The sequence below is a fragment of the Pseudorasbora parva genome, chromosome 22, assembly GCF_024679245.1.
Source record: "Pseudorasbora parva isolate DD20220531a chromosome 22, ASM2467924v1, whole genome shotgun sequence".
Lineage (NCBI taxonomy): Eukaryota > Metazoa > Chordata > Actinopteri > Cypriniformes > Gobionidae > Pseudorasbora > Pseudorasbora parva.
In genome coordinates, this window is record NC_090193.1 from 3,240,416 (window position 1) to 3,259,348 (window position 18,933).

General features: G+C 38.1%; 1 protein-coding gene and 1 non-coding gene across 4 annotated transcripts in view; both read right to left on the minus strand.

Moving 5' to 3' along the window:
* Window positions 1–18,933, minus strand: part of lima1b (LIM domain and actin binding 1b) — a 52,753-nt gene that overhangs the window by 20,309 nt on the left and 13,511 nt on the right. For 2 of the 3 annotated variants that reach the window (XM_067431298.1, XM_067431299.1), the window contains exons 2-4: window positions 16,271–16,394; window positions 12,278–12,323; window positions 1,810–3,204 (exon numbers count right to left, since the gene is read on the minus strand). In XM_067431298.1, the coding sequence (XP_067287399.1) occupies window positions 1,810–3,204; window positions 12,278–12,323; window positions 16,271–16,392 (1,563 nt within the window). In that variant the 5' untranslated portion in view covers window positions 16,393–16,394. Of the gene's footprint in view, window positions 1–1,809; window positions 3,205–12,277; window positions 12,324–16,270; window positions 16,395–17,702; window positions 17,857–18,933 lie in introns of those variants that run through there. The other variant, XM_067431300.1, reaches the window with a different exon arrangement.
* On the minus strand, window positions 11,446–11,520 carry trnaa-agc (transfer RNA alanine (anticodon AGC)). Its single transcript has one exon. It is a non-coding gene; the product is annotated as a tRNA-Ala (tRNA).

Here is an 18,933-nt window from a genome sequence, read left to right on the forward strand (position 1 = left end):
GGGATAACATGCCTTAACACAGAATCGACCACAGAGGCTTGGGGTCAGCTTCCTTTGCTGTTCGTCCAGAAATCCAAGATCAAGAAGTAAATATTCGTTTATGTTTTTTTCTACGAATCTTTGCGTTGACATGTACTAAACATGAGTGGAATTAGCACCGCAGCACCACCACACCTCGATGGTCATGACAAGAACAGTATGTATAGTTATCTTTATTGAAGTGAATTAGATTTAAATTGCCGTCATGCATGAATTAATTATATATTTCTAGCAATTTTACATATAATAATCCACAATGATCACATTACAGAAAACTGAAATTGCACCTCAAAATAACACAGTGGCAATATTTTTGAGACCCCCCAAAATTTCACAAATCACGTTTTCAGGGGAGCCCATGTCTTATTTAGGGGAGCCGAGCTCCCCCTAGCTCCCCCGTAGTTCGCACTCTGCATTTACGTTTGCTATGGTTAAATAAATGTTCAGTGAGATTGTTACATTTTGCTGCATTTTTTTCTCTATTTAGTGTTGATATGGCAATTAGTAAAGACATTAAGTTTCGTTATCCTGGCATGTGTGGAACGTTTTAAACCTTTAACTAACCCTGCGTTAGGTTGTGCCTCGCTCTCCCCTATCCACTGGACACATACCCATGTCAAGTCATGTACAAGTTAGTTGATGTAATCATCCTTAAAGTGTCATGAAATCCCACTGAAGATCTGCTGTAATGGGCAACATCGCGTGTACTTTTCGCATCACATCCTGGTTGAAAAGTCTCGGTCTGCTTGTTTGGTGGCACCAGTGATCAGATGGCAGCGTTCACATTTAATCAAATTAACCACACTAACAGAGCAATTGCACCAAGTTCATTTTAAATGAACCAAACATGCCAAGTGTGAACACACCCTTATTTGCCATTCACAACAGAAGTAAAAAGCAGCTTAAATGCCTATTTAAATCAGCGAGCCAGTTTGACATGTTTGCCAAAGCACGAACAGGAGCTTCAACAATATCATCAAAGATCCATCTCATTTAGAAAGAAGTTATACCAACCGGCGTCTTCAAACAGATTTAAATTGGGCTTTGAGTAGTTAATCCTCTGGTAATGAACGTTTCCGTAGATATATGAGGTTTGCCAAAAGACTTTAAAATCCAGATATGTTTGGAGGCAAAGACATATTTTCAGCATTACAGTACAGCACCTTCTTAATTGAATTTACACATTAAGTTTCAGAGATTTAGGGGCCGATCATTCCCTTTCAGCCTGATGCAGTTCTCATGTTCATGTCCAGCTCCACATTGTTGGAGCGTTGCTACTGTGAGGAACTGAAAACCACTGACCGACAAACCACTGACCGACTAGCAAAAGTGGATCTGGACACCCCCTAAAGTGCACCTGCGCCGTGAGATTTAGGCCCTATATCCATCATAGGCCATTTTTTCCTCACACAGGGGTCAATAGCTAATTTCGCAAAGTGTTGAAGAAGACTAGCCATTTTTTTATTGCTAAGTGTAAATAGCTGTGTTTATAATTTGATTTACTTTAATGTGTTTACTTACTGTGTAATTTTCAGAGAAAATGTGTTTAACTGTCATGAAAGAGAATTTAAATTTAATTGTCTTAAAACAGGCTTCATTTTAGTTTTTCTTTTAATTAGTTTCTTTGTAAGATTTTGGACGTAAATGAGACTAAATGCAACTGATAGAAGTTATAATACTAGATTATGGAGCAATGTTGGGTTGTTTCACAACATACCTATAGAGAACACAGAGTAATACAGTAATGTAATTGGTCTGTGATTTTCTCACCTTGCTTTTGCCCTTTTCAAACATCATTTTGAGGTTATTGAGGGGCACGGCTGGTTTCTCCACAGGGGAAGATGGAGGGAATGGATCAGATGCAGATTTGTTGTCTTCCTTCTCTTGTACCCACTTCTTTTGTTTAGTCTCCATGTCTGCCTTTGTTTTCGCAGGTCTCTCATGGGACGTTGGCTCCTGGGTCAAGCTGGCCTGTCGCACGGGTTTGCGGGAGGAAGCAGGTGGTTCTGGGGGACTGCTGGGTTTGTGGGAGGAAGAAAGTGGTTCTGGGGGACTAATGGGTTTGCTGGAGGAAGAAAGTGGTTCTGGGGGACTGTTGGGTTTGCTGGAGGAAGAAAGTGGTTCTGGGGGACTAATGGGTTTGCTGGAGGAAGAAAGTGGTTCTGGGGGACTGCTGGGTTTGCGGGAGAAAGCAGGTGGTTCTGGGGGACTAATGGGTTTGCTGGAGGAAGAAAGTGGTTCTGGGGGACTAATGGGTTTGCGGGAGGAAGTAGGTGGTTCTGGGGGACTGCTGGGTTTGTGGGAGGAAGAAAGTGGTTCTGGGGGACTAATGGGTTTGCTGGAGGAAGAAAGTGGTTCTGGGGGACTGTTGGGTTTGCTGGAGGAAGAAAGTGGTTCTGGGGGACTAATGGGTTTGCTGGAGGAAGAAAGTGGTTCTGGGGGACTGCTGGGTTTGCGGGAGAAAGCAGGTGGTTCTGGGGGACTAATGGGTTTGCTGGAAGAAGAAAGTGGTTCTGGGGGACTGTTGGGTTTGTGGGAGGAAGAAAGTGGTTCTGGGGGACTGCTGGGTTTGTGGGAGGAAGCAGGTGGTTCTGGGGGACTAATGGGTTTGCGGGAGGAAGAAAGTGGTTCTGGGGGACTGCTGGGTTTGCGGGAGAAAGCAGGTGGTTCTGGGGGACTAATGGGTTTGCTGGAAGAAGAAAGTGGTTCTGGGGGACTGTTGGGTTTGTGGTAGGAAGAAAGTGGTTCTGGGGGACTGCTGGGTTTGTGGGAGGAAGAAAGTGGTTCTGGGGGACTGCTGGGTTTGTGGGAGGAAGCAGGTGGTTCTGGGGGACTAATGGGTTTGCGGGAGGAAGAAAGTGGTTCTGGGGGACTAATGGGTTTGCTGGAGGAAGAAAGTGGTTCTGGGGGACTAATGGGTTTGCTGGAGGAAGAAAGTGGTTCTGGGGGACTGTTGGGTTTGTGGGAGGAAGCAGGTGGTTCTGGGGGACTGTTGGGTTTGTGGGAGGAAGACGGTGGTTCTGATGCACTGCTGGGTTTTCGGGAGGCACGCCGCGCTTCAGGTGCCACACTCAGCTGAGGAGCAGATTTCTCCGGAGGCGTTTGTTCCCAGCGTTTCTTCAGCGCACTCAGGTTTCCCGATCGCACAGTACAACTGTCAACAGACTGAGAAAGAGTGAGAAAGGTTAATATATTTAAACATTCATTTCAGACAAATAATAATAAACACAACTCCTATGTGGCATTACATCTACCTTTTTTTTTTTTACTAACTACTACTTACTAGGTGTGGCAAGCAGCGAGGCGAGGGACCGTGAGAGCGGGCCGGTGGCGAGTGATAATGAGCGGCAGCTGCGCAACACACCGGTCTCGTCTCACCACGGCGGGGTGACGGAGTATAAAAGGAGGAGCAAAGACAGTGGAAGACGAGAGAAGACCAGGCCTGGATTTTATGTTGAGTTTTGTTTATGTTGTGTTATGTGTGTGCGGGCAGTCATCGGTGAGGGGCTGTCCGTGTTACTTTCGTTTAGTTTTTTATTTGATTGAAAGTTGTTGAAAGTTCGCCGGTTCCTTCTTTCCCATTTCTACGAACTCTGTTACATTGGACGTAAAGTCCAGGCCTGGTTCTCTCTCGTCTTCGACTGTCTTTGCTCCTCTCCTCCTTTTATACTCCGTCACCCCGTCGTGGTGAGACGAGACCGATGTGTCACGCAGCTGGTGCTCATTATCACTCGCCACCGGCCCGCTCTCACGCTCCCTCGCCTCGCTGCTTGCCACACTAGGCAAAAGAGCTCAAGACTCTAGATTTGCCTCGGGTCCCTCCTTTAATGTAAATCTATGAGATTTGTTGAGAAACTGAGGAGTGAAAACTAAGGGCCCAATCATACACTCGGTGCAATGCGACGCCAGGTGCGACCAAGTGTTTTTGGCTATTCAGCCCGATGCAGTTCTCATGTTAACGTACAGTTCCATATTGTTTAAATATCAAATGTACTGGCGCATCTGTTCACCCATCAGAGTGTGTGTGTGTGTGTTCCCCCATGGGCATCTGGTCTAAACCAGGTGTGTTCAGGATCATTGTTGGAGCGTTGCTATTGTGAGGAACTGAAAACCACTGACCATTGACCAACACACACCTGCTCTTAAGTCAATAGTGCAGTATTTCTGTTATTTAAAGGGTGTGTGTTAGTAATATGAGCCTATAGGTGGGGCACAACACACACACACACACACACACACATTCTGATTATTACACACAGGGGCACACAGCAACACACACACATTTTTTAAATAAAAGGATTCCTCTCTGGAGAAACATTTAGTCTTTCTGCTCGCAAATTCTGCCATGGCATGAGCACAACTGGCTTTTAAAGGGAAAGGGAGATACGACATTGATTGGTTTATTGCATTTTATGCTCAAAACACACCCACGACTCATTAAGATACGAGGTACAACCCTTTTGGACCATGAGCCTGGCAAAAGTGGATTCAGACATGCCCTAAGTGTACCTGTGCTATGTGTCAGATCGCTAAAATCAGGCCCAAAGTCTGATCGCCTATAGAAAAAGTAATAGTACACCTCTCCTTGAAAATCTGCATTACGTATATCATTCATGTAAATTGCTAAATCAATTTATGCTTCATAGTAACCATCCTCTACCTAGATTACAGTTCTGCACAACTTTTCAAAAGTCCAGATATATCCAGTCCAAATCATCCGTTCAATAAAGTAAATGTATGCTCATACATATAATACATATCATTTAATTAATCATATCATAAACATATCATAAATTAAATATTCACTAATTTCAAGCATTTAAGCATAAGCCTTTCAGAATTATTATCGTTAACAACAAACGAAAACAATTAAAATATTTTTGTTAATTGAAATATAGCTGGAATAAAATAAAATATGTTATGTTTTAGTTTAATTTAAATGTTACATTGAGAACTAACTAAAATAAGTTAAAGTTAAATCACTAAAATGACTAAATGGAAATAAAATAAACCTGAATAGTCGTAGAAAAAGACAATGGTTAAAAAAAGATTAAATGTAACTATAATTAAAATGAAAACGGAAAAGATACAAATAAAAGCTAATAGCAATATAATAGTATTTAAAAGTGTGAAAAATGGTCAAATAACACTGAACCCTTTAGATCAAAAGTTGTTCAAAAGCGTTTCCAAACATTTGAGGGTTAGTGAACAACATTAAGAGTTGCTACCACTAAACTAACACAACATTTGAGTTTATTTTAGTTTATTTATTTCAGTGTGCGACATGACGAGACATGAGAGAATATCTCCACACGAGGATAATGCAATAATCTAGAAAACAGCTGTTCAAAACATCTCCCCTTAAACAGAGTCAGAGTTTAATCACAGCTCGAACACTCACCAAATAACAGCCATTGATGACACACTTCCCCTAAAACACTATCATTTCATCAAGCCTCCAAACATTATCCTCACATCACCGGTCTAGTGCAAGATACGGAGCAGAATGCCAACACAAACTCTTCTCATGAGAGTTAAAACAGTCCCATAGACAATTCAAACAAAGAATGGCTGTTTCCTGTGTCTCTACCCCAAATCAAGACAAAGCTCAGCTGATAGAGGACTGCGTGCATGCAACAGTCTTTGAGAAAGCATGAGAAACGAGACACCAGAAAGAGAAGTTGTAGGAGACCTGGTTGGACAGGGCGCTCTTTACGTCTTGTCTCTGCTCTGCTTGCCTCGAGCTCCTTGGGCGCTGGACATCAGCGATAAAGCTCTACCAGATGTGCGGCAGGCAGGAAACTTGCAAGAACTAGTCCAGCCCCACTGAACAGCCCCCATGAAGGAAGGAAAGAAAGAGAGAAGTGAAAGGAAAAGGGGGGATGAGGGAATGAATGTGTGTGAGATGGAGATGATTAAAAGTCGCCTGCAGTGAAACCAGGAAATGATGCATGTGATGAGATTTAACTCTTTCTCGTCTGTTTTCATTTTTCCTCATGCATGAGATTGCAAAAATAAATAAATAAATAAATAAATTAGGGATGCAACAATACAGTTAGTCCACGGTTCAATACATACCTCGGTTTTTCGGGTCGGCACGTTTTTTTGCTTCTTTTTTATTCTATTCTTAGGCGACGGGAACAGAAAGTTATTAGTAATCCTCTTTCTTTATTTTACTTAAAAGACTTGAAAAACCTTACTTAAACTTAACTTTAATGTAAAACCTTGTACATATTCCTAGAGTATTGTATAATATAAAATAAATATATAAAGATTTACAGTGGCAGCTCAGAGCATTTAAGTATGAAATTGAATGAATAAATGTAGGCTAAAATTAAAACTTCAATATATCTTCAATATACAACATACATTGATTAAAAGCTACTGTATTATTACTTTATTCAAGAGCAGTGAGTAATTTTCTCTGTCTTTTGTTGTTTTGTTGACATCATTTTAGAGGTGAACTGTCCCTTTAAGGACACGTGTTCAATCACTGCTCTGCTAAGACCTGCTCGCATCTCATACAGACACTCGATTTTACTTTCACTTTAGACATAACCAACTGTGTTTATATATGTAAACCTTGTGTGTATTTGACAGTATTACCGCAGTACTTAGTCCAGTAATCACGTATTTGACAGGCTCGCTCAGAGCATGTAAACCGCAAATGAAATGTTTAACCGGCAAGGCTTTAAATGCGGCTAAACACCCCCTAACTTTAGTGCAGATGATTGGATATTTGCTCATATTAGCGCGTAGACTCACATGTAAACTCAAACAGAGCCGAAATAAACTGAAATAAATATTTCAAATGGAGAAAAAAAAAATATATATATATATATATATATATATATATATATATATATATATATATATATATATATACAGCATCGGTCAAAACAGTAGTTTTTTTTTACTGTTTTTGAAAGTAGTCTCTTAAAGCTACACTGTGTAACTTTTTTAGTTTATTCTTAGCTAAAAACACTTAGTTCTTTCAAAAATATATGTGCTCATTAATGTATATTTACTTCTTTCAAGTAATAAAGTATTCTCGTTTATAATATGCCATTGAAAATGCATACGGGTGAGGGTTCGGATGCCGGTCGCCATGTTGCTCCTCCATCTTGAAAGTACAGTAGCCAAAGAGGGACATACCCCAGAAAAGCTTTTCGCGTTTTTATTTTCGAATGTGAAGAGGGGGATTGCTTGAGGCTGCTATATGATGATGGAGGATCACTCTTATTCTCGAGGATATTTGCCAGAGTCGCCAAGGAAGCGGAAAAGAGAATTAAGACGGCAACGCTACGGGCAAATCAACAAGACAAAAGTAAATATTGGAGTGGCCTTTCCAAGATGGAAAGATGAGGAGCAACGATTTTAAAAAGGACGCCGACGTTGCCTGCTTTCTTCTCGACAGGTAATATTAATTCAGCCTATTTGTGTATATTGGAAGTTTTATTGTTGCTTGGCTAATTATATCATGGTGTGCGGTGCATAACACTAGAACGACGTCTAGGATAGTTGTCCTCGCGTCAATATTGAAAAAGTATTGTTTACCTTGTAACATAAATCCGTGTTCTATGACGGATAACATGAGATCAATATTTTAATTCCATTATAATTTGTAGGCTATATATGTAGGGACTTTAAATTTTAGTTATTTTTAATTTATTTTACTGTATACACAATTAATGTAGTCTAATCTGATAATGCTAGTGTAAGTTAGCTGTTTCTAAGCGAGACTTTCACCTTTACTTTTACATCTGTCCTGTAATCGTATTCATTAAAGACGTATTATTGTACGATGTAAATATATTTCCTTATTATGACTAGCCTACACTTATGAATGCTGGTAGGTCATTAGAGAAAATGATATACAATGTAAACGTTGCCTTACGCTAGTGATGTCGTACAATATACAGAATAACGAGAGCACTGATAAACGTTACTTTACTAAGATTAGCTTGCATTCGTCTGGGAACCTGATAGCTGATGTTAGCAATGAAATGGTTAAAAAAATAACGAAAACGTAAAACTATTACTCATTTTACATAGATTAATTTGATCATAGATCATTTGGCAAATTAAATAACTGCAAATTATAATAGTTTTCAAAAGTAACCTCATCACTTGAAGCAACACTCACCGAAGAGGTCGAACTGAAAGCCACGACTAAATCGGCCACCGAAATCGAAATTGAGAGGAACTGAAACTATTATTCACTGGATGGTCATATACCTTTACACCGCTAGAAAATATCACACAGTGGAGCTTTAATCTCACCAAGGCTGCATTTATTTGATCAAAAATACCGCAAAACAGGAATATTAGTACAATTTAAATGAATGTGATATTAAAGCTGAATTTATCATCATTACTCTCCAGTGTCACATGATCCTTCAGAAATCATTCTCATATGATGATCTGATGCTCAAGAACCATTTTTGATGATCAGTGTTGAAAACAATTGTGCTGCTTCATATTTTGCAGGATTTTTTCTCAGGATTCTTTGATGAATAGAAAGCATTTATAATAAATATAACTTTTTTTTCTAATATTTAATAATTTCATTATTGTCTTTTTTAATTACATTTTTTATGTGCCTTTGCTAAATAAAAGTAATTTAATTTAATATTTACCTACCCAAAACTTTTGAATGGAAGTGCTCATGATTTCTAAAAAAAAATTTAAAATAAATATGCAGCTAAACCAGATTTCAACATTAATAAGAAATTATCTAAGAATGATTTCTGAACGATCATGTGATGGCTGCTGAAATTTCAGCTTTGATTAAAGGAATAACATATATTTTAAAAGGCATTACAACAGAAACCAGTTAATTTAAATTGTAATATTATTACTATTGTACTGTCTTTTTGATCAAATAAATGCAGTGAGATTAAGAGAGCTTAATGTTTCCAAACTTTAGACCGATAGTGTATCTTTAGGTCAGGATTGCATATAAAGACCAAACTAACGTTGGCTAATGTTCTGGCAAGGTTCTTTCAAAGTTAACAAGCGGAAGTAACATTAATAGAACATCCATTTAAAGTTTCTGGTCTTTAATAACATTGGAAAGTTTCTTTTTACACTGTAAAAAATTATTTAAAAAATAAGTTACCTGGTTGCCTTAAAATTTTGAGTTCATTGAAATATTTAATTTTTTAGTTAAAGGTGTACTTCAGCGCTGGGAAGATGAATCTGTATTTAAACTGGGTCATCAATGCAGTAGAAATGTAAAATTATTTTGGAATTTGGTGTCTTCTAGACTGAGAAAAGACAGAAAATGTATTTTTGTCCCATGGGGATGAAAGACTACAATTCCCAGAATGCTTCGCTGCCCTGTGCCATTCCCCAACGTCACCAACTTGATTACAGTGACTGAGTTGGAGAATACACTACAATTAAAAACTGAACGTGTCTGTTCAATATAATGAGTGAGTCGCCGCGCGAGTCTCACAGCACTGAGCACTAACTGCAGGAGTGAGATAAATGAGCTGATGAGCTCTAGTGATGAGAGCTGAGGTAATCGCGACTACACTCACGATATACATTCACAACGCCAGTTCAGTCTGGCGCGTTTCAGTTTATGCCTTTACAAGCTTAACTTTCATAGAAATTAATTTGAGAAGTTAAAAGACTTCCATTGCTCAGCATAGCTCCGTTTAAATGAGAGCCTGCCAGCTGAGCTCTCCCTGCAAGCTGAGTGTAATCTCCCATCCCCCATGCGTGGATTCAAAACATGAGGAAATGGCTCCCTCTGCTGGCTGTAGTCTTTAGCCTTTGGGCAAACATTCCTCCGATGATGCAAAAATCGTCAATTTGCATCATAGGAGGAATTTTTCCAGAAATAAAATGCATAAATCTCTTGTCTCAGGGAGATATGAGGGGGGAAAGCACAATCATTTGAATATACTCCAGGGTTTCTACTGATACAAAGCCATATGCTAATCGCTGAAGTAACCCTTTAATACAATGAACATTTTTGAGAATCGACAACCTTTAATTAAATATTATCAAAAGATTTTGTAACCATGAAATTGTGTTTGTTTCATTTGTGAAGACGCAGCCAAAGTGTGCTATTTTCATTATTTATCACATTTTTTATGTGGTTCAGATACAATCATATTTTGAGTTTCTATTTATTTCCTTCATTGTATCAACTATTAATTAGTTAAAACTAGTTAAACCAACCATTTTTTTTTACAGTGTAGCTGGATTTTCGTCAAACGTTAAAAAAATGATTTACTGCTCGTTTAGCTACTAAGAGTTAGCGGTAAACCTCTTTTCACTGCAGTGCTTTCTTTAGCTTTCAACCGAGAAGAAAATGAAACAGACAAGGTTTTGCTCGCATTGATTCAGAAGTTTAAAGAAATACTTAAACCAAAAATAAAAATTCTGTTATAATTTACTCAATCGTCATGTTAGAGCTGCACGATTCTGGATAAATTGAGAATCACAATATTTTGGTTTAAAACAGGGATCACGATTCCTCTACGATTCTGAAAAGACAGCTAAACAAAATAACATGTCATTTACTAAAGATTCTGACAAAACGTTAATTGCCGCAGTCTACTTTAAAACATTTAATTAACTTGAATGAATGATTCAATGACTCACTATTTTATTACTGGATGAATCAACGTTTAAGAATGAATCTCTTGAATGAATGAATCAATCAATGACTCACTAATTTCATTCCTGGATGAATCAGTGTTTTCGTTCAAATCTCTTGAATGAATGATTCACTGGGCGCGTTTACATGCACGTTCTTAAGCCGATTATGCCTAATAAGCCGACAATGAACATGGTCATGTAAACGCGGTAACCCGTTTTCTTTTATCGGAGTAAGCTCATAAACGGCGTTAGCATTAACCGGTCGACACAGGTCGTTTTTTGCCTCTTACCTCGATTTCACGCGTCATGTAAACGCATTAACCTGCTTTCTGTCGGCTTATTGAAGAGCGCGTGTGTGATCGGTGACAAAAACGCAAACTCAGAGCAGATTTAAATGCATCCAGACAGAGCGAGCGAGCGTTTTGCATGAATTAAGGACATATATCACAAACGCAGACTCTTTTAAGACCCAGAGCATTGTAAAGATGTGTTCTCATCTCAGTCAGCAGAAGTAGAAGAGGTTCAGTCTAAACGCTGCATCTGGAGCTGATGAGGGATAATATGAGCCGTAAATCTCCCGCTGACACGCTTTATTAACATCACAACTGACGGAACATTTGGAAAACTCAGAGTCAGATACGGACATTATTATTGTAGACGTCACTACAAGGAAATAACCCGGTCTATTAATAAAGTCATGTACATTTACATTTGGCAGACACTTTTATCCAAAGCGACTTACATTGCATTCAAGGTACACATTTTACATTATTGTAAATTGTCGATTCTTGCTTTCCCTGGGAATCGAACCCATGACCTTGGCGTTGCTAGCACCACGCTCTACTGGTTGAGCTACAGGAAAGCGGTTTACTTGCGGTTTATGTAAACACGGTTTACTTGCGTAGTCAGTTTTCTGGTTTGCATGTAAACGGGGAAAACTGGTTATTTCATTTAGCTGTTTTTTTTGAATTATCAGCTTACTGGTGTGCATGTAAACACACCCTCAATAGTTTTATTACTGGATGAATCAGTGTTTTTGAATGAATTTCTTGAATGAATGATTCAATGACAAACATTTTTACCAGTCACTTGTTGCCACCTACTGGTGTAATGATGTAATTGATACAATCTTTATTTGAAGCGTCAAGTTACATGCAACTGATATTCTTCTATGATATTTTAAATTATTGTAACACAGAAATATAATATTGTTTGGTAATAACTGCCCTCTGTGACACAGATCTGAATGTTCGCGGTGATTGTACTTGACAAAGGTTTAATAGACACCAATGTCTTTTAGGAATGAGATTGCGTGGGCGTTTGAATCTAGATCTTTTAACGATTAATCGTGCAGCTCTATCTCATGTCATTCCAAACTGGTACAACTTACTTTACTGGGTGAAACACAAAAGTAGAAATGTACAAAAAAGCTAAAATGCAGTACTGTACATTTCTCATTCAGTGTTTCATGGAAAAAAGTCAAACCGGTTAGGAATGAGGTTATATTTACAGTGAATTACATAAAATCCATAAACATTTCAATGACACATTAGATAAATAATAATACATATGAAATTGTTCTATCTTTGTAACTTCCATACGGTGCTCCAGTAACACTTACCGATTTTTTCTTGTCTGCGCTCGCCTCCTCAGCGGCTTTCTGATATCTAAAAAGAGAAAAGAAGGAAAGAGAAGAAAAAGAAAAGTATGAGTAAATGTTAAAAATGTTTATGAGGAACTGAAAACGACCAACACAAACCTTCTCTAAAGTCAATAGTGCAGTATTTCTGTGTTATTTAAAGGGTGTGTTAGTAATATGAGCCTATAGGCGGTGCACAACGCGTGTACACTCTGATGATTACACACACACAGGTACGTACAGCAGCACACACACATTTAATTAAGGCCCCAAATCTGTCATATAGCTACATAAAATTATAATTGTGTGTTTGGGACATGGCTTTAATGGTGAGACTTTTGTTTTTGTAATCAGGCTCTCAAAAATGACATACACATTTTGAATTTAGATTTATCTTTTCAAATATAAAGAATTATAGTTTATCGGCATCAGCCAAAATGTTCAAACTATCGATTCAAAACATAAATAAAAACCAATATGGTTAATTAATGGGAAAGCAGTTAATCAACTACTCTGCTTAGTTGATAACTGTGCCCAAAGCGTATGGCTCTCAGGTGAAAGCAAGGATGGAAAGATTAGAAATATTGGTTCAAATGGAGTTGGCCAATTGTTGCCCCCTACTGGCAGTCATAGCAAACATTTGTCATCTTTCCTGTTCTTGCTTTCACCTGAGAGCCATAAGCTGCGGGGTTTTGCTACAGAGCCAATATCTGTGTCTGTAGCAATCTTTAAATGATCTCAAATGACATGAGCTGTACTGTATGTCTCCATAAAGCTGCTAGTTTTACAACTGACGCTCAATTCATATTTTATTCTCTTTTAAAGAAATAATAATCATTGTTGAAGTGATAATGTTGGTTTGGGGCACTGACACTAAGATAAGTAAAACAAATGAATCATACATTCCTTAATAAATCAAGTCCTGTCTGTCCCTGGCCCATAATAAATAATAAAACATTAAAATAAGGGCTTCATAATGTACTGGAGTAAGTAAACCCATGCTTGAGCTCACTAATCTGAACCATACTGTATAAAACAATGGACGTGGTGTCCGTGACGTCACCCGTAGGTTTCTGAAGCAATACAAGTGCTGTACATTGTGTATTGACAATGTACAGCACTTTGGCTAATGTTATTTTTAAAGTGCTTGATAAGTAAATAAGATTCAGATTGAAAAGAGCTTTTTTGAAGCCCAAAGTGGCCAGAGCCAGCTGTCGCCATCTTGGCAGAGTTTCACTCCCAGATCTGTAACCAAAAATGGGTAAAGAGGTGAGACGTGGCTGGAGCTGAGGTGCCTAATAAATGTATTTTAGAAATTGGTGGACATAACAGTCCTCATTCTGTTCTGTTGCAGTCTATTCTTGAGTAATTACAGGCCTATTTCCTACACATATTTTTGAGAACATGTCAACAATTAAAACTTCCAAAATAGTCTTATTTAAGAAATCCAGGCGTAACATTATTTTACAATGTTTCAGACTGTTTATGGTTTCCGCCTACAGCTAATCACAGTCTGTCGGATTCTGGAGTGTAGTAAAGTTTTAAATAAAAGTCTAAATAATAAATACATTAATAAATATAATTAGAATTTCACTCACTGGAAAAAATTGGGCCCATACTTCTTTGACGGTCTGTTAGTACAATTAACCACACAGCAAGTCATATTATTTGATAATTGTATGAAATAATCCCGAAAAAAGCACAAACATGGCAGAGATGCCAAAGTTCAGAGGCTGAAGTTAGCTGAGGTGACGCGACGGCTAACAGACAGCAGACAAACGGCTAGTAGTGACAGCAGCGGCAATCCACACGCCACTCAAAGTGACCACGCCCTCAATTATGCAGAATTTTAAGGCTTAATATAATTTAAACAGATGAGTTATAAAAACATTCACCCCTCTCACAGTGGTCATGAAGCGCACAATTAGTTGTATAGACCAAAACCACTTTTTGTACCAGACTGTGAACATGTTTTTTCTGTAAAGTTGGGCATTTTAACATGAGGGAGATAAAGATTTGACTCCCTTCTGGAGCCTGTCTCTAGCGGCCAGTCGGTGAACTGCAGTTTAAGTCACTTCCATGTTGGCTTCAAGAGAGATCTGAACCAGTTTTGACAAAGTTAATTATTTTATATATGGATATTTTAATGTTATAGCATTTACATTTATTCATTTGGCAGACGCTTTTATCCAAAGCGACTTAGATTGCATTCAAGGTACACATTTTACATTATTGTCAGTTCTTGCTCTCCCTGGGAATCGAACCCATGACCTTGGCGTTGCTAGCGTCTTGCTCTACTGGTTGAGCTACAGGAAAGCTGATAGCATGATAATTTTCAAACTGGTGGGAACATTCTCATGATCTTGGTCCTATAATGGCCCTACCTTATTTTACAATTCTACTATCAATCCAGGTTATCTTCCTTATTTTCCTTAAGTCCTCTCTGGATCAGCTATTGTGTCTCTTAATGGTTAATTGTTTGTTTTGAGTGATGGTTTTGCATTTTTGCTATATTTAAAGAGTTTCTAGCCATGTATTAAAACAGTAATGCTCCATTCAAAGCTGTGAACTTAACAAATGAAACAGTGTTTCCATCCCATGTGTTTAAGAGAGCAAAATCATCACTTCCTGGCAAATTGGCGCAACATATCTGTATAAAGATGGAAGTTGCTGTAATCGGGGAATAAACTGTGGCTCTTTTTTCCTCCATCTTAAACCACTTTAGACCAAACGTAATAAACGCAGTCACGTTCTCTTGTGTTCGGATACTGTTGTTTGGGAAAACAATCATGTGAGACGCTTGAGAGAGAATTAAACCAAATCATTCTGATGATGACAGACTTGGCTCAGGAAATTCAGACCAATCAAACCAACATTTAAGATGCTGTGATGTGATTGGTCTGCTGGTTAGTCCATTTATCCAATTGGAGGCAAAGTCATGTGAGTTTTTTGATGAGAGATTTTCGAAAAATAGGTTTCCATCACTGTTTATGCGCATGTCTCCTTATCGGATAAAAAAAAGGTTTCAGCCTCAAGTGCATATGTTTTTTTGTGCATTTTTAAAGTGTATGCACATCTAGTAGCCTAGAAATCTAGACGCACCCAAGCGGCAGCAAATCTAATCTCGTCTAGCAACTCTTAATACACTTCTGAGCTGTAAACGCCAAACTCTGGTCAGGCCAATCACATTGTGTATAGAGTCAGTGGGCGGGGCTTAACATCATGACGGCAGAGTTGCGTTTGCGTGCTTCTAGTAAACACAGAAACTGGCGAACGGCGGTCTTTCGAATCAGACTCTGGAAGACTTGAGTTAAGCTTTTCTCTGAGAAAAGAACAAAGAACGGCACTGAAGTCATTCTTAAAAAGGGAAGATGTGTTCGGAGTTTAGCCGACCGGATACGAGCTCTGCTTCACCTTCGTTGCTCTGGTTGGTTGTAGCGCTATCCTATCGCGTGCAGAGGGAGTTTGAAAGACAACCGTTTATCCGCCCCTCGGATTGAGCCGTCAATGGTGAGTTTCCAGACCAAACATCTTGATGTGGGTCTGGCTTGTCAGGCTACACATCTAGCATTTTTTTATGCTCTATCCCAAAATGTGCATACAAATAAGTGGATGGAAACTACAGAAGTAATGAGGAAGCCCTCCAAAAGTCTATTTAGGAGACAATAACAGTTTTGACATGCAAGAGGGCACCGATACATATTCCAATTTGTATGAAACTGCAGAAATTGGTTGCTTGAATTACATATTTCTGAAGACCATCCTGTAAGTTTGCATCTCCCTGGTTCCCTTGACAAAAATTCAACAGGATTTTTATATTGGCTTTTTGATTATTGTTGAAAATAAGCTTGGTGACCAACAATAGTTTATGATGCTTACATATTTTGTTAATCAAGATACTTTTTTCTTTAAGCATTCCCCAGAGCCATGTGATAAGCAGTGTTAATATGAAGAAATAAAGGGAATATCACTCACCTGGAGAAGCGCTCAGTGATGGCATTATTCTTGCCGCGACCCCCAACCAATGAGAGCTCTTTGGCTGTGATCCGTAAAGACTGTGTCCCCCACTGTCTCCTGCTAAATGGCCCCGCATCCATCTCTGGAAAACAATAAAGCAGACATAAAACTCAAAACAATTTATGGAACTGTAAACACGCCGTTCCAAACCTGTAAGAAATTTGTTTGTCTTCTGAACGCAAATTAAGATATTTTTGATAAAATCTGATTTTTGATAAAATTGGTTCCTTAAGAACCAATGAGGTTTATTCTCGTGTTACGCAGCACCTTTGAGGTTTAGAAAGTGGTTTGTTTCTCACATTTCATGCAGGTTTGGTTGAGATTCTGTTTATATTCGCTGATCAATGTTTATATGTGAATAAAAGTTATATATGTGAAATGTTATGTTTCCATGGCTGCAAGGTTACATTTAATTGTGAACCTATTATTTATTGTGTAAATGCTGTGGTTCACATTCACCGGCACACCCCTAGACCAGTGGTGGTAAAAAACTGCCACCATTACACCCCTAGTCTAAAATCAGACGCTAACTGGTAGATGTGTTGGTCAATATGGAAATGAGTCAGTAGATCACGCGCTGAACTTTACACTCCGTCATCTGCGCTTTTTTGGAATTGCGCTCTCATGCTAATTTGCCCTTTTTAGTAAATCTGACCCATAGACTAAACCATTCAATTCATATGGATTAGTTTTACAATCTCTTTAAGAACTTTTTGAAGCGTCAAATTGGTAGTTGCGTAGCTGTCAATGGAGGGACAGAAAGCGCTCAGATTTCATCAGAAATATCTTCATTTGTGTTCTGAAGATGAACAAAAGTCTTATGCATTTGGAACAACATGAGGGTGAAGAATTAATAACAGAATATATATATATTTATTGGGGTTAACTAACAGTGTTTAACCTTAAACTGTCTTTAAAACATGCCCCGTGAAAACAGAGCTGCATGTTTCCATGTTCCAAACTTGAATTCATGTACCAGTGCAGTTTTACTGTGTTCACTTGGTTAAAAAACACATATAAAATATAATAATAGAAAGTCTAGTCTGGAGGACAGAATTATTCTTATTTTAGAGGGGTTTGAAATTTACATATTGTCCAAAACCAATGCTAGAGCACCGATTTACAACCGGCTAGATGTACATTATCCCGCTTAAAACACGACTACTTTTCACATAATTTTAAAAAATTTGAATATTTATTTTATTAGCTCACTGAACGCAACGCTTCCTCGATTAAAACATGCAGTTGCTAGCTAGCAAGCTACTGAATAAGTTCATACTAGACGAACATAGGATAAAGTACAGTCATACCACTTATTAAACCACATAAATAATTATGGGGATACAATATATTGATATTGTTTTAATATTAAACTGCTTTGAAATCTTACCTGTTTATTATTGTCGTATAAATCAATTACAGTGAACAAAACATTGTCTTAACAAAAAGATGAACACAGCAACAATATTACAGTACTATTATTAATAATGAAGTCCGAATTAATTTTCAGTGCAATTAATAAATATATAAGACGTAAGATGGCAGCAGTTGCGAGCGTTTGAAAAACTAGCGCGAGTCCGTGTGATTGACATGAAAGTTCCCGGATGGACGGTATGACGAGCGACTGACCAATCAGAATCAAGTCGTTACTGTACCATTCATTTTCAGAGAACACAATGAACCATATTCTGAAGTGTTAAATTCATTTTTTTGTTGTTGAAAATAAATAAATAATAATAAATAAAAGAGAGAGAGAGAATGCAATCAACCCATGTGGGTTGAGGAACTTCCACTAAAAACTACTGAAACAAATCATGTAGCTGTGCTACAGATAGTCAGACTGAATGAGCTGTACAATCTCCATTTTTATCTCACAGGAGGGAGAAAATGCAATGTTTGATATTTAAATGTCAATCTGTGAATATGTGAAGCCCTTCTTCCTCTGTATTATTATGAACAAGACATTGTGCAGTTTGTACTCTCCCAAATTCTCCCCAAATCCTCATTCACATCTCTTTCCTGTTTTTGTCACATGGCTTCAGGTTTTGGGTAGTCCTACCGGAATGAGCTGGTCAAGCTGGTTTTTCCAGGACGTCCAGGTTATTCATAAATGTTTTACCTTTTCCAATCCAACATTCGCATATGCATCATATAGTGGCTCTGTCCAAATTTGTGCGGGCAGATCAGTAATATATTTGAAATGTAGGTGCATTCACTTTATTATAAAGGGAGTGCTCTTTGCTCGCTGTTCTAGGATAACTATGTATAATATATATATATATATATATATATATATATATATATATATATATATATATATATATATATATATATATATATATATATATATACATATATAATTAGGCCTTTAATAAGTTTATTTAATCTTAAAGGGCTTGTTCCATGCGATTTGCCTTTTTTAACTTTAGTAAGTGTGTAATGTCGCTGCTTGAGCATAAACAGTCTCTGCAAAGTTACAGCGCTGAAAGTTCAATGCAAACGGAGATATTGTCTTTTAATGTTACGGCAGTTTATTGCCAACAAAAATGGCCGGTTTGGACTACAACGAGCTTCTTCCTGGGTTGGTGACATCATAAACCCTCGCTAGTCTCAGCAGATGT